This window comes from Bombus terrestris, chromosome 13 (assembly GCF_910591885.1).
Source record: "Bombus terrestris chromosome 13, iyBomTerr1.2, whole genome shotgun sequence".
In the NCBI taxonomy this organism is placed as follows: Eukaryota; Metazoa; Arthropoda; class Insecta; order Hymenoptera; family Apidae; genus Bombus; species Bombus terrestris.
In genome coordinates this window covers 8,266,614-8,293,683 of record NC_063281.1, presented here as the reverse complement: position 1 = coordinate 8,293,683, position 27,070 = coordinate 8,266,614, and the positions used below count along the sequence as shown (strand labels likewise).

General features: G+C 43.3%; 1 protein-coding gene across 1 annotated transcript in view; it reads left to right on the top strand.

Moving 5' to 3' along the window:
* Positions 1–27,070, top strand: part of LOC100651538 (lachesin) — a 33,157-nt gene extending 6,087 nt beyond the window's left edge. The window contains exons 2-5 of the mRNA XM_003400032.4: positions 1,052–3,674; positions 9,509–9,705; positions 20,070–20,283; positions 24,507–27,070. Coding sequence (XP_003400080.2) covers positions 3,539–3,674; positions 9,509–9,705; positions 20,070–20,283; positions 24,507–24,919 — 960 coding nt within the window. The 5' untranslated portion in view covers positions 1,052–3,538 and the 3' untranslated portion in view covers positions 24,920–27,070. The remainder of the gene's footprint in view (positions 1–1,051; positions 3,675–9,508; positions 9,706–20,069; positions 20,284–24,506) is intronic.

Below are 27,070 nucleotides of genomic sequence, written 5' to 3'. Positions count from 1 at the left end.
CCGCATCATCGTTTATATCCCGTTTGCCTCAGCCTCGTTTTTCCTCACTTTTTTTTATTACTCCGACTCGCTCGCGACCTTAGTCGCTCGTTAAATTTCGCGCCGTCTTCCGGGAGCTTAACGCTTCACGTAGTAAAGATAGGAGAGGAAGAAGTGCTCTTCTCGTGGGCGAGGGAAAAGTTGCTTTTCACGGGATGTATCGCGGTGTACTCGTGAGCTTTGGTGGCTGCCGCCGTGGCGTCGCAACGATTCGTTCGTTTCTCGAGGATCCTTTAATGAGTGATGATCTTTTAATAAATGCCGCCTCTGTCGCGTTTTCCATCTTCAGCTTTGCCGTGTCCAAGTGAAAATTTTCACCGTCTATTCCACTCGTTCCATCCAAGAGTCCTCTTCCATCGAATCGTTTCGAAATGATTTTCTCTATCCCTTTGGCCTGTCTGTCTCTCACTTTTTTCTCTCTCACTCTCTCTTTCGTTCCTCGTAATTCCCACCGGCTGACTAACGCGTTTCACCGTCGAAAACGAAACCGTACGTACGTTACACGTCGGACAAATAGACTTTTATACGCGTACCTCGTGGGATCGTTGTTTTCTACGAGTTTACAATTCCCGGATGAACGACGAAACAATGAATAGCCCGGAGCAACAGATTCGTCGAAATTAATTCACCGAAAGTAATTCTCTGGTTTTATTATCATTAACGGTTATTACGCGCGTAAATTATTTACCGAGTTTCCAATTAATATAACGAATTAAAAGGCGCCTACGTAAACGCGAAAATCACGAGCTATTCCGATGCAGAAACGTTTAAGGGACTAGTCTGAGGCGAAAGCCGAGAAGAAAGAAAGAAAGAATCGCTATTAAATTAAAGTGTCATTCTCTTTTCCGCTTCGTCTATTTCATTTTCTTCGTTTAGGGGTTTTCGAGATTTCGGGTCAGACCTAAACGAAAAGTAAAAAGAGCCCTGTTACCATTAAGATTTTACGAGCGTCGAGTCTGACAACGAGACGCTTCTACTATACTATACTATATCCACTGTGCTCGAATTTCAGGAAGGTGAGCAGTATCAGGAACGAACCGACCCTTAAGGAAGCGAGTCATCCGTAATCCCTGAAGCAGTGCAGCTTGGTCTCGGCCTTGTACGGATACCAACCGCGGGACAGGGCAAATTCCTCAAAGGAGCGGGTTAACCACGACGATCTTCCACGAAGACAGGCCACGCGCTACTATCGCTTGAGAGTGGCATGCGCGTGTGTGTTTACGCAGGTAGACGTTCTTGGGTTCGAGGAAGTTGTGGAAGAGAAGGATCGGCTTCTCTGCCTAGAGGCAGACACGGAGAGAGCGTTAACTTGGTTGGCTAAAGACACAGTCGTCTGGTAGCCGCAGCTTGCCGCAGCTTGCCGCAGTATTCCACAAACTTACACAATATCCACAAACCCGGCAGCCCGCGAAATTCTTTAGTAAATCTTCTGGCATTTGCCTCCCGAGACGAACGCAACGCGTGTGTAAAACGCGCTGAAGAGCAACGACGGTTTGCCGAGCGAGAAGGAAGCAGGCCGTGTGCCGGTTAAGTGTAGCCGAGCGTCGAAAATGCATCGTTGAAAAGGGTCTCGAGAAGAAGGTGGAAACGTTGCGCCGAGCTCGCTGTTAACGCGCATCAAGAGTGACGTCGGGTTGGAACAGTTGAGACATTCGTAAATGAGGGACCAGAGAAGGTAGGCGTGACAAGGGTCCGCTTAAGCCAGAATATTAGTCGTGTCATCTAATGATCGTCGTGTTTCGCTTCGTCCATTTAGTTTTGTAATATCTAGAGAAATTTCTACCCGTGTCGACCCCGGTGCGAATCCTCGTACATTTCAAAGTTCCGCTTTGGACCCTCCTCTTTCAGCGTTGACATTTCCTGTATTTCCAATTAAAACCTGAATAGAGGAACGTAGATTCACGAAGGAAGGACAACGTGACACGAAAGTCCTGACGGTTGACGCGGTAAAGAGATGGTAGTAGCTCGGATTCGTTATCGGTGTTGACGCAGGCAAGTATACCAGCGGATGTTACACTGTAGAAGGATTCAAAAGAACCCAGTCGAGGGGACAGGAAGTGAATCGGAAGCAAGAAAGCTTTTGCGGCTGTGGAAATATTAATGTTAGAAATTAAGTCATCCTGTGTATTCGCTGAAAGCGTCGTGAAATTCCCACCCGATTCCGTTAATATCTAACTTGAAGCAGTAAAGAAAAACCTTGTAGTAGGAAAGTAGCGGAATAGAAGCGCGAATGTTGCTTGTCGACGGCTCTTTCTCCTTCTCTTTCTCTGCCCGTCTGTACCGTCGGTGTCTATGTTGAGTAAAAAGAAAGACAGAGATTTCTTCACAGAAGTAGCCCGTTGGCTGTGGAACAGTAGTAACGGAACGCTGAAAGCCACTCGAGAAAGAGAAAACCGGGAAACGCGCTCGGTTCTATGGCCTAGAGCATCCTGTATTTCTGATAACGTACAGAATTCAGTAATGTTCCATGCAGGAAGGTTAGTGAATGAAGGCTGAATGGAAAACCGGTAAGCAAGAAAGTCCTTTCGCCTAGAGGCGAACTATTAACTCTGCTTCCAAAGGGTGTCGTCCAACGGCTCGCCACAACGTCTTGCGAACTTCAATAATATACACCACAGCGCAGTTCAAGTCCGACGGCCGTTGCGATACTTGTATCTTCCTGCTTGTCCTCCGGATGCATGAGAAGGGATCTGGTGTACCTCGAACGTTTCGAAAGGCCGTAACCTATAACTGTGGAACAATAGTCGAACACGACGACCGAGCAACTTGCCAGAGCCTTCCGTGGCATTTTCTTGGCTTGTACGCTTCGTGTGATCGCGATAAAACAAGCTCGAGAAACCGACTTCTGCAACGCTTCGATCGAAAGAACCCTTTCTCGAGAACGGTTGCTCGTGTGGCTGTCACGGAAGAACGACTCGTCTGTAATTTCTAGAAATTAGCGACGGTTAACGACGGTTGCCGTCGGTATACTTTAGAACGAGACACGCCTCATGGAGAAGTTGGTAATCCGTGAACTGACGCAAGACCGAGGGGATTGATCTAGCTAAGCTACTCACGAAGATGTTTTAGCCCTGTCGCAGGACCGAGGTCAGTTCTGCTTCCTAGGTTTCCAGGGCAACAGAAACTTTTCTCTTTCTACGGTCGTGCTAATCAATCCTTGGAAACGGCGACCAGAGAACAGGCAACAATTGCAACACAGTGGAACGCGATAAAAGGTTCCCTCTGTCTACTCGAAATATCGAAAACAGCAAATCGACGCGGAAGAATCGAGTTTCTTCAACGACGTTTCCCGACCTGGTAGAGTAGTTGTGATGTAACCTCCGAGAATTCCTTCTGAGTGTAAGGAGCGTTTTCAATCTCAGATAAAACCCGTGGCTCGAGAACGGGTACCAATCGAGGGGTTAACGTTGGATCAGAGAACGACACGGTGAATGAGGGCGGGCGACGAGGCGCTGGCAATTGGCGGCAAGCTGGGTGAAAAAAGGCGAGGCAGAAAAATATGGTGCACGAGGCCACGGGTCTATGGCACGGTGCGGGATTCAACGTATCGAGGTGGCTGATGATCATAATACACGGATACCGGGCCACCACCCTTTTGCTATCCATTCTGCTTAACGTGCTGGTGCGAACTGCTGGTAAGTATAGACGTGTTCACGTACGCTTCTCGGTTTCCTCGGCACGTTTGTTTCACTCTCTACCATACAAAGCTCCGATCTCAAATGTTTGCGTTTCGCTCGATGGAACGTTTCGTCGTTTCGCCTACGGCGAATCCATTCCATGCTACGTAGCACTCGTAATCGTCGCTTTGTCGAGACCAGGCGCGTAATACGGGGACTATATACGGGCTAGCGTGCCCGTCCTGGATCGAACTCCCTTTCGAAATGCCTACGATCATTTTTATAGATCTTCCCGAGTCGAGTTGCCCTCGAATCCACTTTACTGGTCTCGTACCATCGTAATAATATCTTCGCTTAGACTTCAATCAGCCGTAAAGATCTTAACGCGCCATCTTTTGCTAAGATTTTCGCGATACAAGGCCACTTCGGTTTTAACAAATTCCAACCGAATTACATCTGTATCGTCCGTATAACCTACCTACAAAGCGTTTCGAAAGTACGACGATCTTCTTCTTCGGCCGGAGACAATCTCATGAAATCCGTCGAAGGTCATTACGCCTCATCGATTACTCGAAACACTTCTTGTTCGTATCCGTCTCTATTAACCGACAGTCTGGAAATTATTCTCGGTGAAATTGCATTTATTATTCATTGCTCTGTATGAATACGGATTTCCCGTATTATCGCGCTAATAACTAAGGGAATTTTTATCTACCTATTCTTATTACCGGGAACGCGTATTAATCGCTATACACGACTCGAATACAGGTTTGCTCGCAATAGTTTCGCGCTAATAGATAACGCGCGTAGGTTCAACCATCATAAAAGTTGGCGCTTTTATGCGTCCCCAGGCGCACAGGGTGTGGACTTTATCGATCATTTATGACGCCAGTGGAAAGACACCGAGATTACGATGAAATTCACCGGAAGCAATAGCGCCGCCCAAACAGACCGAATTAACTATTATATAAAGTTCTTAATGTAGCCATTTAATGTGCTAATGCGGTCCCGTGCTAGGTTCCAGCTTCGATGCTCCTTTTAAGAAGTTAACTCGAGATTCTTCTCGGATCTTCCAGCTACGAAAACCTTTAAGCCCCTTTCTCTTCGTTATTTCATTATCGTTCACGTTGTCCTTTTATACCGGAGATATTTAACGCCCTTCATTCATCTCTATCTTTATGTACATATATAATCGTGCAAATGCTATTACTAAATTCCAAAGATAACAAGTGGCTTTGCCATTTTACGTGCCGGCCATTCTCAAAGTGAATAAGCGTCCATTATTCATCCGATCGGTGACATATGTAAAGAAGTTTTCGCGTTCCGAACATGTAAATTACACCGATCCATCCTTCGTTCGTTAATGCGCAATTAAGCGCAGGGGTTTTGAATTACAAGTTTATAAATTACAGATATATCTTTGGAGCAGCGAATAAAGCAAGCCGATTATAATATTGGCGAGGAACGACAAAATAGCTGGTCTGGTGTCGATTAGTAGTGGACTCTTGATGCGTGACCATTATTGCTATCGAATTATCGCTTCATCGGGACGAAATTGCACCTGAAATTCGATCATTTCGAGAGCCGTTCTTTAACGAGAACGTTATGAACCCTTGGCAACACCCTGCGGGCACAAGTGCTCGTTTATCTCTCGAAATCGTTGACATTTTACTTCGATTTCGTTCACCTTCCCCTTTCTACTCTTTCTCATTGTACTCGATAATTCTTTGTTCGATAATATCTCGCTTATTTTCCCATATCCTTCATATTTCAGCCGACATAATTTCAGTTTTATTATTAACGTACGAAGAGGTTAATGATAACGTCACGCGTTTTCATTATGTAAATGAATGAACGAAAGTTTGTAAATAAAGTTCAGCTCTCTGGTACCTGGTATAAATCGCAATACGCGTGTTTATGCGCCAACAGATGCACGCGGCAAATATTTTCCCCGTAGATTACGAGCATAGATACTCTGTGACAAACTATGCCGTATGAGGTACAATATCACGTTTAAGCACGGTAATAAAGCACTACCAGAGTTCCGCACTTTCCAATGCCATGAAATCTCGTCGCACGTAACCTTCCTATCCTCGCGAGTCGTTACATCTCTGTTTGTCTTATCTATTGATCCCTGTCGTAGACATGATTCGATTAATACGTGTCTGTATTTTGATATATTATTTAGCAGGTATTATTTGCTCAAATTATAATTCGCAACAAATACGTCGAACATGGTATACCAAGAGCGAAATAAGCACAAAAGCCTTAGCCCTTTCATAGCGATTCATCGTGAAAATTATGAATACGTCTCGTGCGTTAAATTTAAGTCAAGTTTAATCTCCAGAATCCGACTGGACTGGCTTCCATCTCTCGGAATTTATTACATGCTATTTACCATTCTCCTTTCGCGAGGAATCAGCCTGGTTCACCGCAGATTTCCAAGAGTTCGTACAGAAGCCGCGCGTAACTTAATTTAATCTATTTCTGCGTGAAGCGATACCAGCAGGGTTACTTGTTCAATTTAGCAACACACCGAGAGATGCATCGCTCATGCAAATTTTAGATGCACGCTTAACCCTACCGCGAAACTTCCGTGGAAGGCCTGGCGATTTACTTAGGAAAACATATCGAGCTAGTGAAACGCGCCACGTGTACCTTCGATGAACAAATATTCGCTAAACGAATAGCGGTGAATTTATAGTTTCCCTTCAGGGGGTTTGTCGTTGGGCCACGGTTAGGCTCGTTTATGAGCGTTTATTCGCTTTATTGCGTCCGTAGCCGGACAAAAAGCGTCTCCGCGAGTCCGCGTGTCTCCGCGCAGGCTATGTAAAGAACGCGGTAAAAAGGCCGCTTTCATCGTGACGCGTCTGTCGGATCGTAAAAGAGAAAAAAGAGAAAAAAAGATACACGACGTGTCGGGAAGGGGTGAACCGGTGTGCAGTGTCGCGGTTGTTCATCAGTTTACTTGCTAAATATACTTGGATGAACGAGAGGAGAAATATCGCGCACGGTCCTGTTTCGTATTCTATATCTATGACCATCTGCTGGGCCGGCTGTTACACGCGTGTGAATGTTCGTTTTGCTCGTGTAACGTAGAATTTTGGTCCGAAAAATAGTTTACCCGACGGCTCGTTCCAATGCGAGAGAAATACAGAGGCGAAATACAGAGAACGGTGCGTTCGATATATTTCATGATTGTTACCCGATGAAGCTTATGCCCGAGGCTACACGCAGCTATGTACCGTACTACGTGTTTAGAACTCACGATACTTATTATACGTACCGTGTGTAAGACGTGTCGGAAACACCAGTACTGTTCCGGGACGTTTTGAACATCGTCGAGAAATTTCCTTCAATGCCGCGATTTACGCGTGTCTCGTGATACCTGCACCTTCGTCGCGCTCTGAGATTTCTGGAAAGCGAAACGACCTTCGAAAAGCGTACTTGCCGTATTCCTACGCGAAGGAATCTATGCGAAGGAAATGTTCACGTTATTTTACGTCACGAAATCGTGCTGTCTCGCATTGGGAATAAATTTTCGCAGCCGGGGTAGTTGAAGTTGCCAACCAGAGAGAAAGAGAGTGCGGCATGCTGAAGTTATGGTGAAACAAACGAGCTCGACATCGTGGTGTTTTATTTCTAGTTTAGCGAACGTTGGAGAAAAGTTGGTAGTTAAATTGCTCTGAAAGACGCTTAGCGCATGGGAATTTACGAATATTGCTGTTCCTTAAGCCCCAGAAGTATCTCATTTCCCAAGTTTTCAGTAATAACGACACCTTACAGTCGATTATTCCTGTCATAGGATTACTCTTTCCTTTTTTCCACTATCTTCGGTATAAAGGTTGATTTTCGTTTAACGAGCTGGTCAGAACGATTACAAGAATCTGGTTGTCATGCCTGGGTGAAATCGATTTACGTCGAGCAAAATATAACACCAGCGGCTGCTATCTTTTAAAATGTTGATTGCCTCGTTCAGCCCGACCATCCATTAATTAAATTATGCAACAAGGAACGAAAAGGAACGCGTAAAAGCAACGTTTTCCTTCCGCTTAAAGAGAGTTTCGATAAGCTGGTAGAAAAAAATTAACGCCTCAAACAAGATTTTCACTCGAAAATACCTCGATGGGACTTTTTGCCTTCACGTACCATGGTATAGATACGCTCCATAACAGGATCGCTCGTTTAAGTTCTTATTATTTTAATAGAAATTCTTGGCACGGTCACGTTCTTGAAAATAATGAAACTTTTCCCGGATAGCCTTTCGAAGTTTCGCTATTTGTTTTTACCCGTCTCACTCGGTGCTCCCATATGTATATGTATTATCCGACGGCTCTCGAGAGTCCGAAGTTAGATCGAGTGTCGGACGAATGGAAAAATTTCGGCTAGTAAATTTGACGTTCTATTGAATAATAGGGATCGGGTAAAAGAAAATGGAGGAAGAGAATCAAAGCGAACTCGCTGCATTCGTTAAACACTCCCGCCACGGAATTCTTCTTATCCCCGAACTAAACTTTTACCTCGCCGCGCGAACTCCCGCGAAAAATCCAGCTTCGCCTCGTGAAAAGACAGTTAACCGTTCGCAAAACTCGTCGAGAAGAGCTTTTTAACATTTATCCTACGAAATTTTATGCGCATATCTCGCGCAATTGCACCCTAGCTGACTAGATGGCTATTAAATCCGCGTATGATCAGTCAGACGGAATTTAAATGATATACTTATGCATACTGTACTCGGGATTATTCCGGTCTTATTAAAATTGCAATTTTTGATCCGCTTTTATGCCAACGCCATAAAAATTAATCGCGAAAGTATGTTAAAGATTCATAAACGTGTATCATGACGCTGCTTTTCATACGTATGTATAGATAAAGAGGAGTAATGTAACTAATACAAACGTGTATTGGTATAACACAATTAGTGCTAACACGTAAAAGATTCTCGCAATCTGCGCTTTTAATTCTTCTTTTTCTACCTCTTTTTTTTTGGAGGGATAATGTACCGGTGGAAGGAACGAAAACCGCCAACGTCCCACTAGCATAAGTAAGGAAGCGACGACGCTGACAAGAGAACGTTTTTCTTTTCGAGAAGATGAAAGTTTCCCAAACTTTGCCCGAGCAACAGTAAGTCTGTGGTTACCCACCTTCCACGGCTTAAAACTTTAAATTATCATTAAAATGATTCGAGAGTCGTATTATCCTTCGAAAAGGAGATCTACTTCCATCGAATTTTTTAAGCTTTCCTCTGACAAGAATTATTGCATTAAGTTAATCCTATCCATCATGAAAATTAACTTCGATTGATTGACCGTATTTTCTGCTGCTTATCACGGTCGGTCATCAACATTTGTCCTGATTCATGGCTCGATCAACTTGTTCGATGAGAGATAACAAATAAACCCGTTAGAACTACAAGCCGTCGTAGAAAGACAGATCGACGGAAGTTAACTTTGACTTTCCAGCACGCTCTACGGTTAACTGAATGTTTAAAATTCAACCCATCGATAAATCGTACTCGATCAAACAACGAAAAGCTATTCGTCCACAATTCTTCTTATACGTCTTCTTTCTCTGACATTTCCATTTGACGCCTCTCATTCCCTGTTAGCAAATAAACACGAGAAAAGAACAATCCTTTGTTTCAACAAATCCTCTGGGGCTATTCGAACGAGGTGCGCATAAATATTTGAAGGGGTCGATAGGTAAGGCGCAAAGGGGTTGAGTAAAGTCCAGAGGAAAGCCTCTTAACGAGGATCCTGCTGGTGGTACGACGAGCTTTGTGCCGAGGAGAACCATCCTAAATCCTGCAACGACATGGCAATCATTCCTTTGATTTAATGCTTATTTTTCAGAATACCCGACAGCGGTCACGGCGGAAGTTGTCCCGGCGAACGGGAATTCGTTAGAAGCCAGCATGAAACCATTGGACATCGACCTACCGCCTACGCTTCCGATGACCTTCGGTACCGAAAATTCCACGGTGATCTCCGCCCAATCTGGATCTACCGCTCTCCTACCCTGCGTCGTCCATAATCTGGGGGATGGAATGGTGAGATTCAAGTCGCGGAACATTCTTCAAAAAGTTTTTCAAAAAGCATTACCCGGAGTTCGGGTTTTACGCGATTTCCGTTCCCAAGTGAGCAGAAAAGTTATTATCATATCAACGTTAGAGCTGAACGGGGTGGCCTTTGGGAGAATCGAGGGAAATGAGGGTTAGTGGCTGTTCGTGCCGGGTTTGTAGCCGAGGTGTAGCGAACGATAGGATTTAAAGAAACAGAAGAAATCAAAGAAATAGCCTCGTTTTTTCTTTTTTCTTTCTTTTTTTTTTTTTTTTTTAGTTCTATGACAGATTTTTGTACGTAAATTGTGTCGCTGTTCTCGTTTAGGTTCATCATCGTTAGCTATCTTGTGTAGATCCTCTTAAACCTCGTTATTATTACAATTATGAACGAGTCCAAATTGGAGGATAATACATCGGCTCGAAAGAAAGATTTTAATTGAAGTGAAGACAGTCGAGACTTTTAATTGGAAGGTTTATTCGTGGCACGCGATTGGATAAAATGGAATTAAAATCTAAAGAGTCGGGCGACACGGGACTTTTAACTTTTCAGTTGTATCTCTTTCATCCCTCGGTTGTATTGTTAAAAGTAACAAAAGATTTTACAAGCCCGTCAAATAACATGTTAATAGCTTTCAATTATATCCTATGGATCGTCGGTTATTCGTGGATATTTTATTATCCTTTCCACGGGAATACGTATCCAACGTTCAAAATAGAGGACTACTCAGTGCCGGCCTGAATGTCTTAATGAAATTTTCGATGGAGCTACAGAAGGAAAAGAAAATCTATAGGAGGGCAGAATAAAGCTAGCGGGAAAGAAAGAAGAAAGAAGACGAATCCGAGAGAGAATTCACAGCCTCTTTCGTTTAGCTCGACAAGTTTCGAAAGTTGCGAAATAAAATGTTTGCGTTTCCCTTCGTTAGACGAAGTCGCTTCCCCCGGGTTCAGCCATTGTTAGCTTCGGTATACCTGCAAGCCGAGACTTCGGAACGCGGTACACGAACACGGGAATCTATGTGAGAACCAATTCGCTATCTCGAACTTTGTTCTCCATTTTTATCGAAGCGATATCGCCGTGAAGTAGAAAAAAGAGACGTCAAATGAAACAGAGCTTAATAGCTCGTGACGACGGCTGATTGTTTTATGGTCGTTGGACGAAGAACAAACACAGCGAAACAAAAAAAGGAAGGGGAAAGAACATGCTTCTTTCGAAATTAGTGACTCGTAACGAAATTCCATAATGCATAAGCATTTCCTGAGACCGCAAGTATAGATTGTGCCTCATAAATACGATGGACGCAATCAAAAGTCGAGTGGAGGGGTGAAAAGCAGCGTGTACCATTTCATTAAGCCGCATATTCGCGGCACTTTATCGCCGCTGTGTTACGCGTTACGTTCCAATGGCGAAAACTTTGCATGTCGCGCGCAATTAGCTCCGACGCTCGAGAGGCGATCGCGTTCGCATTAATATCATCGGTGCACGTAACACGAAACGTCCGGACGATAACGATTCCGGCCGACCTCTCCCGATTTAAACGTGGGAAAAGGGAAACGTTCCGATGAATGTTACCCCGAATGCACCGACGAATTGTCATCGTCAAGAAAGAGAAGTAGAAGATCGACAATGCGCGCGCCATTAAGGCGCGTCGCTATATTCGGGAAACGAGAAATCAGAGCGAAAGGTTCGGCAAGCAGAAGCCCGTTTTCCCATCCAATCTCACGAGATGCTTGACATTTTGTTCATCCCCGTGCACGCGCATAGAAATGGCACGGTTCCGCGAGCACCTCAGCTACCGCCATTCGAAAACTGTTTTGCCCGGATGGATGACATCCAACCAGGGAAATTTCCCTCTTGTGTTTTTTCCGCGATATTCACGGAGTTATTACCGCGTTATTTGTCTTTTTCCGCGCGCGCAGTAGTCGCGTTACGCAATAATTTGGTGGTCGAGCACAGAGCATCATCGAGGTGGAATGAGGAACGTGGGGGATGAGTAGAATGGAAAGGGGAAAGCGATGGCTGGGAGGGTGAGTACGGAGGTCGAGTTAAATCGACGCAGGTGGAAATCAATAGGAAGGTCGCCGTCGAACAATTCGCACGCTACTTCTATTGTCGCTACGTGCTCGGTGGCTCGGTCGTATAAAATTTCATTGCGTGCTTGGGGAAAGAGCGAAAGAAGAAAACAGGGAGAGCAGGCAAGGGAAAGTAGAGAAAGAAGAAGAAATAAAAGGAGAAAGCGAATAGAGAAAGAGAAAGAAAATGGAGAAAGGTACGAGATAATGAAACCGGCCGTATCGCTGCCCGTGCATCGCCGGATCGCGCGCAAAGTCTTTTGCAATTTTGCAAGAGCCTTGCCTTCTAATTGAATGCGACGTCTTCGAACTGAAAGAAGTCTATGTACGTTTCGACTTATCCCTCGAAGATTGCCTGTCCTTTATATGAAATCTCTTTTATGTAGCCAGCGAATAGAAAGGAGAAGCGCACGGACATATCGTATCGATGGGTGAAACATACTATGCTACTTGCTCCACGAGATTGAAGCGGCATTGCCCATTAGAGAGCCACGTGTCTCGCGTACAGGAATCGTACATGTTGCACGAGACACGGGGAATTGCGGTGAAGCGACGAAATAAGGACAAGCATTTAAACACTACAGGAATTTACATACATACGGTTCGATTTTCCAAGTTTCTTTGTCCCGCGACTCATTGTTCACGGGCAACTTCTTCAATGTAAACCGACATCCGTTATTTCTCTGAGTACGTGCGTATATATAGTAGCTTGACAAAGATAAACAAATCGTCTAGAGACTTAATAAAGCCGGGGCTATTTTAGTCTCGCATTCTTGTCTCTTTAATTAACAGATCGAAAATCGAACGAACGCTCGATTCGCACGAACGTGCTCGTTTCCCCTTATAAATTCTCACGTTAGGTCACTCGGAGAATCCCGCGATAGCATCGTTTCAATTAATTCGCCAATTCCAGTAACCTCGATTACCATGTTCCGTTTTTTCCCCTTTTATTATTAAGGCTCTCATCAACGCTAAGTAATACTCACGACCCCAAGGCCTTCCTCCTTTTTCTATTTCTCTTCCATCTTTTCCCCTCCGTTTCGCTATCGCATGTTTTCCATTCTTTCGAGTTGCCATTTCGCGCAGCCAGTATTATGGTAATGGGTATTTTGGTTAAACGGTAGCTTGATAATCCGCGTTCCACCGCATCACGTGACAACACTTGCCGGTCTTTGAAGCTTTTATCTCGATTGCGCCCGACGAAAGTTTCACATTTATGAATGCGTGTCGTTGCCGTCTCCGCCTCTCTTTTTGTTCTATCTTTTATATATATATATATATATACATATATAGCAAATATATATATATATCCATAGTTCGTTAGAAAGTAACGACAGGCTAACGTTCCGAAAAAAAGGGGTTAACTTCGGTTGGCCGACGGGAATAAAATCGAAGGGCTAAAGCGGGTCGTGGCCGCCTTTTTACCCATAATTTACAACAATATTTGGATTCCATTCAAACGAGACGAAACCGAAACGCGATGTAAATCTAATTATATCGAATCGGTCGGATTGCTATTGGCCCTTTCGCCTCTGTCTGTCTGTCTGTCTGTTTCTCTCTCTCTATTTTCTCTTTCACGTTCAAATGTCGATGAAAATATCACGCGAAACCGTGACGATAGTGACCAGATATGTCTGGTTGGATCGCGAAATGCGTTCCGCTATTCTATAAATGTTGGTTAAGAGAGCGAACGTGCTTCGACGAATTTATTTTAACGGCAAGTTACGTGAACACAGAACGGGAGGCAACGGAACGGAACGGCCAGGCGAACGTTGTTACAGACAATACGATAGTTTATTTGGTTCATGAATAATAATCTTGCCGTGGCACGATTTAAAGGCAAGAAAATAGCAATTACTCACGGACACTGTGCTCCGAGTTCCTTCGCGATCTGAATCTACGCGCGACTGGAAATTACGTGTACATTAAGGCGTTGTTCTCGTTGAACCCTGTGCCCGAATCGTATCCATCGCAAGAACTCTGTGCAACTTCCAACGAACGAAAATTCACATCGTGGAAACGGCATCGTTGGAACTCGGCCGAGGATCATTAATATGGATCGAATCAGAGGTTTTCCAGTGGGCAGATGGAAGAGCGCGCACACAGTCGACTTGCGTTATAGCTTATTGGTAGCGACGATTTCATACGGACAGTAGTTAAATAATTATAAAAGTGTACATGCGGCCAATATCATTACACTACGTACAGAAATGAAGTCAAAGCGACTATGATCAGTTTTGATCGAGTTTCTATGCTCTTTGATGTTCTAGTTCTTTATGTAACTGGTTCTATACTTTAGCCCTTTATATTTCATGTTTCTACACATTGCTGTAACCTTCCTTTATACTGTTTTATTTTCAAACCCGGGTCTACCATAAGCGTTGTCGTTGTTGTCATCGATGTTGGTGAACGTTCCCAGTTAGCGAATCTCAGTCGTAGATAGGTACACGCGCGATTTGTTACGGCGAGTCAGTGAAAGCATCTTCCATGGTAAAGCGGGTCGAAAAGGGGAAGTTCCGAAGCCGAGTTTGCATTGTACAGGGGAATCTCTTTGGAAATCACTAACGATCTGTATCCTAGTAATTGGGTGGGCTCGCGATGCACGAGCTCGATGGGAGCGGAGAGAACGTGAAAGCGATGTAAGGCATTGCGCTGAGAGCCTGTGTCTGCATTCATGTCGGGGAATTGCTCAATAAGCGTGAACCGTTAGAAGGGTGTCTTGAGATCCGACAAACGTACAAGGACTGATTTTCAGATAGACGGCCAAAACTTCGCTACTGTGTTTCCGCTCTCGACCCCGGGAAACCAGCAACTCGCGCGAACGCCTGTCCGGAAGCTCTTTCCTGTCCATTTGCTCCGTACTAACTTTTTACTTTTATACGATCGTAATTTTCAACGGACCGTGTTTCGCTGGGGAAATTTAAGAGCCTAGGAATTGCAATATCGATAATAGAACATGCGATGCAAAGGGAAAAGAATATCACGAAAAATAAAAGACCTTCGAAGCCGGTTATTTCTGGAGCTTTGTTAGACCTCCTATTAAAATTCTCTCTTTCATCGTTTCGTCTCGCCTGGTCGCAATTAATATCGCCTGCAGGTGCCCACTGGACAAATTGCCACTGAACAATTTACATCGTTCGAACGGTATCAGTATGTTGTTAGAGTTCTGAAAGCCGGTATTAATAACCAGGGGTACGTGTTTCGCAAAGGATAGCGAGCTAACATCCGGTTAGTCTCTAATGGTACAAACTGCATATCTGCATTCGGACTTCGAGTGTTTGAGTGTTTACAGCACGAAAGGGTTTCCGTGGTTCAGATCGCTCCTCCTTAAGGTGAGGAAGATACACATTGACGAAGTTTCGTCGGGACTATTCGAGAATCTCTCCGTGCACAAATTCCTCGACCTATGGAGTTTCATTCAAGACGGTAACACGCGTCCCCGCAGACGTATTCGGTTACTTCGTCCGCGGGAACTGCAAATATGACACTGGGAAAGTGGATGGGAAACGTCTGGTTCGAAATTTCCTTACGCAACAGGCATGCACCCCGTTAGTGGTTAAAGATGGGAAAACGGAGACGAGCAAAGCGAAAAGGAAAGTTATAGACGCACGCCACTGGACGGAGAATTTGAAATGATGGGAGCACCTCAGAAATTTATTTTAGACGGACCGTGATTCATGTTCGGTCAAAGAGAATATGCGACAACTGTAGTGAAGGTGGTGAACGCGGTTCACGTATTTCTGGTAGGAGACGCGAAGCTCCTTTCAAAATTCGCGTATGAATGCTTGGTTCATGTGTTTCATTTCCGATTCATTAAATCCTAAAGAGTTGTTTCGTGACGAATTCTGGAGATAGCCGGGTGGTACGCTCGCGGCTGTTCATGCATTATGCGCGCGCGGACTTTAATAATAATTTAAGCGGGATGTAAATCGAATGGAAGGCTGCAGGGGAGCGGCGCGCCGCTGCATAGAAATGCATGTGGCTTAATTAAAACGGTGCTTTTATGAAACAAATATTTATCGCGATGCACCGACGGAAACTAAATTAATCGTCCGCGTGATGAGACCCGCATTTTTACTCCTCTTTTTTTTATAGTTCGCATTCCATACGCATTATATGGGCGTAAAAAAAAAAAGAAAAAAGAGAAAAATTGCAGGGAACGCGGAGAGAGGGACTCGCTCCTTGATGATCAATATTTGTGAACTTTTATTTATCAATATGTATTGTTCATTCGTAAATTGAACAGAAAGAGAAAAAAGTAACACATTTTCCGATACAATGCATAGTGGTCGAGTTTATTTGAAATGATACAGTGGCTATGGTTTTCTCAACGAAATAAATTTTATTATTTTGCACTTTTATGACAAGTAACGATTTGAAGGGATAACATTGCACATCTATGTACCCTCAGTTTCACCTCCGATCGAACTGTTTGTAATCTCTGGCGGTGGCGAACATGTCTTTTCTAATTCTCCCATTTCGTTTCGCGTTTCCACCTCGTCGTTCCTGCGAATTCGAGCCCCTGGTATGACAAACTAACGGGTGCTTGTAGGAATTCTCCACGAGTAGAACAGTCATTTAACCCGATCCTAAGTTACGCAAAGCAGGGGAGCACGGCTTCAGCTTTCGTTCAGTCCCGCGAAACGGATATCGCGGTTGGATTTCCAGGAATTTCACGATTTCGCTGCGGTGCATGTTTATACGTAACACATTCCACGATTCTCGAATCGTTTATAGATTTGTGTACCATTAATCAAGTGCGAAGTGTAATCGATTCGAGGCTGGGCGTGGTAACCTCTGAAAGGTTTAAAGGAAAACGTGAGTCGAATAGCGTATCATCGCGTCCTTTTATCTACTTGATTACGGACCGATTGAATTTCTTTACGATACTCATCGTATTATGGGAGCACGTGTTATCACGAATTCTGCTTCTCATTGTTCCTCTATTCTCAAATTTTTTTTATTCCTAGGAATATTTCAACAGAGTAAGAACGATGAAAGTTCCGTCAGCAAATTTCGAGAGTACGTGAGAAACCGTCCTTGGAGACGCCGCTCTTTCTCATTCCGCTCTTTCACCGTGTCGGCTGTTTATCCGTCGTTTCTCATTATTCTTCGAGATGTAGCCAATACTTCTCACGATCTAGGTAATCGTCCCAGTCGTTTTTGTTGGCATACATTTCTGATATTTAAATGCCACCTGAATCTCACGAGGTGGCGTCTTACGTAAAAGCTTCAGGTCGGCGTTGGCGTATAGGCGGGAAGCTTACTGAAAGCGGCGAAGAAAAATTGCGTCGGAATTTAAAAGCAAACCGGCATATATAAAGTATCGCGGCGGATGAAATATGAAGGTAAAATGTTAATGAGGGGTACGCGTTAAAGGACCAACGCGTGGCAAGTGGAGCAATTCTCGCGGAAAGCTTCGCGACACGTTGGGCTCAACGTCCGGGTTGGAGTCTTATCGTCCGAAGACAAATCTCTCTCCCTCTCCAATTCCACGCTCAATTTTTCTACCTCGAGTCGCGTAATCCTTCTCCACGCGGTGGCAGCCGAATCATTCCATTTAATCTCTCGCTGAGTGTTTGATATCGTTTCGAGAAGAGGCAGGAGTGCCTTGCGTTTTCTTGATACAAGAGCAGCTTGGCGAATTACTTGGGTTTCGTCTTCGTTTTTCCCTCTCTCTTTCTTGAAGGGCAAATTAAAAGATTAAAAGCTCGGAAAATATAATTGACCGATCCTTGTAAAAGAAACGATGTATTAAAAGGAAGAAGATTAGAGGTATCTATCGCGTCAAGATTATATATTTCAACGTAGACAAACATCAAGAATTCAATTTTAGAGTAAAAACATTCGTGCCCCTCGTTACAAGGTATCTAAACTTTACGATAGACATAAATACGTATAGGAGACGAGATCCTATCGTAGGGGACGGATCTATTTTCCTCTCTCTTCGCATTTCACGGCCAATTCCAACTACGAGAACGCCATCATCTCGTGGCAAGCTCCGAGGATTATCCTCGTTGATAGCACTTCTTGCAATAGGCTTGCGCGCTTTTAAATACAGGAAAGCTTGGCGTGAAACGTAGAAATAGTCACTGAATCGCCCCGGCGAGAATAAAAATCACGGTACATTACACGGATCGCCTATTTACACCCCGATGGCCATGCGTAATATGAGTTTTATAAATTGTTCGCCGCGTCAATATTTCAAGGGGCGAACGTGCAGCGCGAAATGTAAAAAAAAAAACGTCACGTTTACGCGGTTAGCTTTTGTTTCAACTAGCCCGCATTGCGACAAGTTTTAATCTAACCTCTTGTTAAAGATAACATTTTTTCATTCAAATTTTTTATCGAAATGTATAGCTCACGCGTCATGTGATAACATTTGCTAACTTGGATATTGATATGGAAAAATTATATCATTTCAAGCGTAAGTCATTCGAAAGTCATGAAAGGTCGTCCCAGATCATTGGCATTCAGGCTCATTTTTAAATCATGAGTAATCATTAATATCATGCCATTGACGTTTTAAGGTCATTTGAAAATCTTTACAAACTTTGGGAATAAATATCGCACATCGATTGATTAACAGGTGTTTCCTATTCAATTATAGCTCATTTACAAAAGCGACGTGATAATGCTAAGTGTTAAAGAATGAAAGGATATCGATTTTCCAGATAATACGGTACTTTTAAAGCGAGTGGGTTTAAAGTAGCGATAATATCGGACGTGATCGAACCGAGTGATACTAGATAATTTATCGAATAAACGCGAATCACCTGTAGATAGAATTTCTCATAGTGCGTGTCACACGGTATATCGTGCCTCAATCAATTCTAGTCACGAGCTGTGCAATCATCCTGTGTCACAGTTCGAGAAATTATTCTGGCCGAGGGCATTTCTTGCTTACCCTCAGGTACACAGAATCTCAAGTGAGAACCCGCGTACGGCAATTACTGATCGTTATTGATGTAGTACATTTACTAGACTGTAATATGCGCACGATATTTACAGGGCAGTTACTAGTTTCCGAAAGTTACCAAACTACGATCGCAACTCGATAGTTCTATTTTCACGAACTTGCGAACCAAGCTAATGAATAGTCCGAAGCGTTTAACTCGTGTGTATGTCGATATTCCTACGAAAGTTGCTTGATTACGTGTTATGTATATATACAATATAAATATATATATATATACATATTATAATGTTATATAAATATAAATATATATATTTATTATAATGTTATATAAATATATTGGGTTGTCCCAAAAGTTATATTATTATTTTATATTCTGTTTTTTATTATTTATAATAATATAAAAAAATATTGTGCATCTATTATTTCCTTAGAAAACAAAAGCAACTTTTGGGACAACCTGATATATACAATATATATAATATATGCAAAATATATATGTACATACACACGCTACACACGTTATATGTATATAACGTACCACTACGTCTTATACCGTAAGAACTTGCCACATTTTACCTCTTGCTTTTTCCTGTATCGAGGAACGTTTAAGTTCGACTCGACTCTAATCGTTTTGAAGCAGTCATTTTCTTCGACAGAGTTAAGAGGATCCAAGAAGAATCAATGGACAAGAGAAGAAGAAGAGTTAATGACCATGACAAAATGGATATCGGGGTACTGCCATAGATAGAAAATGCTGTGACTAATGGCAACGTTAGTACTCATAACGTCAGGACGATAGTTACTGACCGTAATAGACAGACAATGGCAGAGGCCGCGACCGGGGACCCCGATATTACATGGAAGTGAATAGTGAGCGTCGTGAACAGACACGGTGCTTATTTGTTCCTTGGGGCAATATCAAGCTGGCTTATTTCGAAGAAATCGTTTTCGCTACCACGATAGATCCGATAGTTACGAATTATTGTACACACAGGGAAGCACCGGCGATTAATTAAAATCTGGATCCGTAACGGGGCACATTTGTCGATAGAGTGAAGTACATATAGAAGGAACTAAATTACTTCCCCTTCGTTTTTCATCGAGCGATTTTTATCGGAGGAAGAACATTTCCAATTTCGTGGGGAACAAATGATGAAAAATTCGATCTGTGATAAAGGCAGGCCATGCATTCCGCTGGTAGTAACTTGAAATTTTTAGCTGTTTTCCACGTAAAGAGGCACAGAGGTGAATCCCTTGTCGTTAGATGGGATCTTTCTTTTTCGTTGTTCTCCGGTTTCATGACCAATTCTGGTTCGGGGCGAGAGATCATTCTTGTTAACGAGAGTTTTTGCCGGCTCTCCAGGTGTCGTGGATCAAGCGGAAGAACGTTCAGGAGTTACTGACCGTAGGACTGACAACGTACGCCAACGACGAGCGGTTCCAGGCAATTCATTTCCACCACAGCGAGGATTGGACTCTTCAAATAAAATACGTTCAACCGAGGGATGCTGGATTGTACCAGTGCCAAGTATCCACCCACCCACCCACTAGTATATTTCTGTTCCTCGAGGTTGTCGGTAAGCGTGATATTAAACACCGATATAAGCTATTTGCGTGTGGCCTGTGCCCGATTTTCGGTTATCGCGTATAACGGCTGCGATGGACGCCTGTCCGATTTTTCCAATCCTCTTTCCTTTTTTCCCCGTTTACTTTTTTTTTGTTTTTTTTTTTTTTTTATATGCTTTTCAGTCTCTCGCGCAAATTTTCGTCATCAGTTGAAAATCTACTCTATCTCCCGACCCATTAAATAGAATAAATTAAATTCTAGTTTATCTCGTCGAATAGTTAATGAAATTGGAATAAATGTTTCGAAGAGAACATTTTTTCATCATTTTTTCCGTATTCACTGTTCACAATCATATTCAACAACGGTGGATAAACATCGGAGAAATGTCGGTTCGATTACTCGTATCGATCGTGTACCTCTTTTTTTTAACAACATGCATGACCGACCCGACGTATGATTTTTCTCTCTCTCTCTCTTTTACTTTTTCCTGTCTCTCTCCATTTATGTAACCTCCACACGTATGTCTTGGCCCATATACATACACAATTACGTATTTCAGTTCTTTCTCCGTTAATATCATTCTTTTCTTTAGTGTCGCGTTTCGCATTTCACTGTTGCCCGGTCGCAATTACGTCAGCTACAATAACGAATATCATATAATACGAGAACACAGTTAAATGCTGGAAATAAAATAGACCGTAACGCGTGTTCCGTTTGTTGAACGGCTTTGCAGTGCGAGCTCGAAAAGTGGGAATGCTTTCTACCAAGGGGGGCACGTAAAGAGCAACGTCGCTACTTAGAGACAGTACACTCTCGTCCGGTTTCCTGATAAGACACCCAACACCGGAATATCTGTAGCAGAAACTCTTTCTCCTTATACGCTACCACCAGAAAAGGAAAACAGCAGTTTAAGAATTCCCTCTCTTTTATCAGATCACCTATTTCTACCTGTCACCTTTTTCTTTTTCTTCCTCTTAGTCTCTTCCTCGGTCATTCCCTATTTCGATGCTCTTCTGTTTTCTTTGGCTACGGTTTACAGTGTTTACATTTTCATTTCCATTTACGCAGGCTCCACGTGTCGACGCAATCGGAGTCCGAGAGCCTGTAGAAAAAGACTGGCAAGCACTTTTATCTGGATTTTATTAAGCAGATGGCCGATCAATAGCGGGAAAACGGTTTTTATCAGACCAAGGAGGCCGAAGTTTCGTGAATTACGACGTTTGGTCCCGGCGTCGCCGTTTTAAGCGACGTTCCTCTCCGTCTGTCTCTTTCTCTCTCTCTCTCTCTCTTACTATTTCTCTTTCTCTCCCTTTCTCAGTCTCTGCGTGTTTCGTGTATTTGCATTTAGATTCTAGTTTTTGAAAGTACGCTCTCTCGATATCCATATCCATAGATTCATATATATACTCCTACATCTATATATGTATATTTCATATATAAGAATACATCTGTATTTATGTGTTATGTATGTGTGTGTGTATGCACGCGAGCGAACGCCAGTTACTATCTAATTTTGTCCTGGTTTCCGGGACCGTGTTTTTGTCGTGACATCTGACGGATACGTACTAGAACCTTTCTCAGGTACTTTTAATATTTATACTCTCTCCTGCCCTCAACTCCACCCCCACCCAAATCCGGGACGTGCAATATTTACGTTCCTTCTTGCACACTTGAAATTCATGGGCCGAGATTTTTCTGATCTGAGGATAATGTACAACGGGATCACGGTCGGGACATTTCGATTATAGTGTTTTATATACCGCTAAATAGTTACGAATGTTTTATTGCAAGGGACAAGTAGGGATGTTACGCTGAATAACCGAATGAAATATTCCGTGGTGGATTTCGTTGAACGATTCGTGCGCAATGTCCCGCAAATTTGTGAAATCGATTCGTTAATTAACGCTGTGTCCCTTTGCTTCGGCACGAATTTAAAGACTTCCCATTGAAAACTACGTTCTTTCATAAATTATTGCCGCCCATTCATCCAATTTTCAACGAACCACTTCCCCCGTGAAAGATTTAAAAAGATGTCAACGATAAAACGTCATGGCCCTTGAAACTTATGAAAGAATTTCATCGTTTGCTTGCTTCGGATAGTGGCCTGGAAAATTTTTCAAACACTCGTCGAGATATCGTATCGCAGTATCAATAAGAGATACTTCCACTATAGAACACCCGTACTTTATGCTAGATTTCAATGAAACGACGATCTATACCATTGCTGCTTGGAAAAAACGGGGAAAATCAATCGCCTGCGAGTGTCTGACTATACGTGCGCCCATACCCCTCAGACGTAATTCGTGCATACGGTGAATAGTTACAAAGGCAAGTTCCCGTGTTAATGCAATTAATCGATTAATTCGAGTTGATCGAATAAGCATTTTCAGGACATTTCCATCGTCTCTGATTATTAACGATTGCTCTCGTTGAAAGAACGGCGGAACGGATAAGGGTAAGAGGAAAAAAGAAATTGGATTACGTAGCTTGCTCACTAATTAAAACGCGATCGAGGAGAATAGATCGAGCCCTTTCTGGAATCAACAGTATGCGCGTTCCGTACTAGCTTCGTGGCTGAAAATCAGATTGGATTACCAAAGAATAAGAAGTTGGTAAAGACGTATTTAACGAGGGCATTGGTTTGGAAGGAATTTACCTTCTCCGGTAACTTCTGAATCGATAACGATCCTATCAATTGTCACGAAGACAGTTTCAAAAGTTGGCCTTAATAACGTCTCGTTAAGGCCTAATTAGACGTATCGTATCATTAAAAAAGAAAAAGAAAAAGATAAATGGAAGATTTTCAAAGTCTAGGGATAAATACACCTCCTAACGGTACATCGACCTTTCCAAGTATGCTCACGATCGCACAAGCGCACCTTGTAGATCTAATTTTAATCATCCGATATTGCTACATCACCCTTAAAACTTTCAACATAGACCGGAGAAGGGATTAGATCACATCACATTTAATAAGCTCCTCAATTTCTACCTGGTATATAGACTCGCGTTATAATTTCTTTCTCATCGTAGAAATTAATTAAGAAACTAAATTACGAACTACACAGCCCGGATGATTCGATCGACATAATTGAATGCTCGGAGAGCGAGAAAAGATTGGAACAAAAAAAAGGAGAGAGAAAAAGGAGGAAAGGGAAAGTGTTTCGAGTAAAACGAATAAAATAACGAAACGGCGAAAGCCGAAGCAGACGGATAGTTGAGAGAGCAAAAATTGGCCAATCTGGCGAAGCGTATAAACAACAAAATTCATTCAGTCGTTTTAACGGATCGGTTAAAATTCACGTATTGGTTCCGCGAGAAAATCGTATTGTACGATAGGAACGAAAAAGCGAAGCATCGTTGGAATCCTGAGCGTTCTCGAATCGTGACGTTTTAATAAATTTCGGACGTGTCCGACTAGCTCGTGACGGATTTGTTTTTATTCGTGGTACACGTAGCGAGAACGCGCGTTCTTTTGCGTCTACTCTCGGGATTCAATGGTCCATCGCGATATAGAGAGAACCACTTGGAGCGTGGACGCTTCAAAAGAGCGTGCTTGTATCACGCAGAGAAGCGCTTAAAACTCGATCTACACTCCTGTTCACGTGCGTTCGTCCGTGACACGTCGTGAAACGGAAGCCCTGTCGCCGGGGGTTGAAGGCGGATGGGCAAAAGTGTATCCGACTAGGGATGGAGTAGGTTTTGCCCCATGTTTACAGTGTTCCATCACACCTGACCCTATAACGGGTTCTCAGGGCTGTCATGTCAGTCTGCGTCGGTGAGCGAACAGACGAGTACGATAGCTCGAGTAAACGAAAAGGTAGACGGGGCTGGGCTAGTTTAGCAGAGAGAGACATCGAATTCGTGGTACGAGTGAAGGGTAACTTAAAATTCTTGGGTTTGGGGTGTCAGTCTGCGGAAGAGATAGCACAAAGGTAGCCTGGTCCATGAGACGGTTGAAAGAACCAGAACGTGCGAGAGAGAGAGAGAGAGAGAGAAGGAGAGACAGACAGACAGACAGACAGAGACAGAGACAGAGTGAGAGAGAGAGAGAGAGCGAGGAAGAGGGTGAAGTGAGTGGGATTTCGTACGCTATCCCCGTACAACCCTTAACCAGCCACGATGCATACCTCATCCTTCCTAGTGCTCATAACCGCCTTGGACCCTAGTAAACAATATGGGATAGAACGGTAAGCTACTCACGTCTGACACGTCACGTTCTACCATTTGCAGAGGCCAGAGCAGAGATAGCTGGTCCCTCGGAGAAGTTCGTGAGGCCAGGTAGCACCCTGCAGCTTCACTGTCTCGTAAAAAAGTCAACAGAAACGCCTTCCTACCTATTCTGGTATCATAACTTCCGGATGATCAACTACGACATCGATCAAGGGGTCAATGTCAGCACGGACTTGGTAGGGCGCGAAAGTTGGCTGGAGGTGCCTCGTGCGTCTGATCGTCATTCCGGAAATTACACCTGCGAGGCAAGTAACGCACAACCAGCGCGGGTTCTGGTGCACGTGTTCAAAGGAGATAATCCAGCTGCGATGCAGCACAGCATCGCTTCGTCGCCATCTGTCATGGCTTGCAGTGCGCTATTGATGATGTTCACCACGCTGAAACTGGTGCTGCATTCCACCGCAACGAACTGATCTTTGTGCCCCGCCACGTGTGCCATTCGAAATATAGAAAAATGAACGTTGTGATATTTTCGAAAGAGAAGAAGATAAAGCCGTGTAATTCGACGAGAGAAACAAGGATAAATGTCCAGGTTGCGCGCGTGAATTTTATGACGTTGCAGGTGCAGTTTGTTCCGGCAAAATTGTATCCACGACAGACTCCGGTTGGATCTGAAATCACCAGCCTTTGATCTTCGGAAGGTGAGCGACGTTATCGTGATACGCGTTAAGTAATCGTTAAGGAATTGAATCGAATAATTGATAGTGAAAGACGTGTACGTGTGCGTGCGTGTGTTATCCGTGTATACGGGGAAGTGAGACAAAAGTATGTAACGAGCTACGAGAATGATGTCTCTGTAAAATAACGGAACTGGTCTAGGGTGTATCGTTAAAACCATGGATGCTCGAACAGCTACTTCGAACGACGCTCACGTATTCGTTGTATCGCGAGAATACCGAAGCATCCTCCCTCAGACATAAGATTCCTTCTTCTCTACCGTTCTAAGACGAACGCAAATTTCGACGTTTCTTCAACGTATACACACGTGTTTGCTCAAAAGTTGATATTTCGCCCGCGACTAAACTTCCCACCTTTGTTAGCCGTTGTGATATGTGTAAATGTGTAAGCTGTGTGTAACTATCACGATCGTAAAAGTGTAATTGTGTAATCTGTCCTGCGACGAGTGGTACGATTAATGGCGATAATCCTGTCGCGATCTGGCGCATTTTGCCGGGTCAAACTTTCCAACGATGTTCCGCGGACAACTTTATTCGGTCACCGGCGTTAACTATTTCTCTCGTTCTCCGCTCGCGAAATTTGTTAGGTTAATAGCAACGATGAGAGATCGTCGCAGTTTCAATGAATTGTTTCAGCAACTTGACAAAAAACAAACAAGAAAACAAGACAAAGGACGAAAGAAACGAAAGACAGAGAGCCGAATTGCGTCACTTACGTCTTACGTTAGACGTAAAAGTTGAATCGACGAGAATTCCATCGTTACCTAACGTTTAATATCACATTATAAAAAGGACAAAGATTGTCGAGATTAATGGAATATTGCATATTCGGCCTACACGTTCAGGTACGCGTAATTAATCGTGATAATCCCGACGTAATACAGCACAGCCTAACGACATTATCTTCTATTGCCTTGCTCTGCACAGACGACCTTGCTCATAATGTCTAAATTAGTTCTATCTGACGTCCACGAAATGGCCGTGCTCAGGTGTTATACATACCATAGAAGGAATCGGCGCTTAGCGGACTATGGAAAATTGTTGCAAACTATCGAATTTGTTGGCGAGCGTGTTTCACGTTTTTAGAAAATTCATCGTTCGAAGCTCGTAATCGACGAGCGAAGTTATCGTGTTTAGCGTATCGCGTTAGAACGAGTTTATCCTCCCGTGTTAAAAATCAAATTTGATTGTGCCAATCGCGTATCGATCTTTCGTTCTCGATGATTGTTCGCATCAAATTTTATTGTACATATATTTTCTATGTCGGTTGTTCGTCGATCTATAAATTATATAGTATAAATCCTTTATAGAAGACGGTTTTCGTTAATCCCTCGCGAAGAACGCAAGGCGATCTTCTTGGACCACGATGTTTCGCAGCGTTAGTATTGCCGCATGTTTCCAAGCTAATCCACTATTTCCTAGGTAGACAGCTGTTTCACGTATCCGTACACATTGTCAACGAGGATAATCCAGTTTCTGCAAATAATAAACCCAATGGTATTATCAAGCTGGTGTGCACGGATTTCGATGCGAGTAAACGAAATGCTCGTATGGACTGCATCGAGGATACACACCGAGGAATCCCCCTTCTCCCCTGTCATATGAAACGGATCGATCGTGATTACTCCGATTGATTATAAACGATAATATTTCTTTGAGCGTACACTATTTGACAAGATCGTTTCGTTTATTGTAAGTTAAAGCGATGGATTAATTAATGTGATGTTCGATGATATAGTCGCTGTCTGTTGTATGTACATACGTATAAATAACATATATATACACACACATATATATATATGTTACGAACGTCGCACAATGTTAATCTCATTTACGGTTGAATAAAGTTTTCATATAAATTCCACTTCGGAAATCACGGATAAGAAA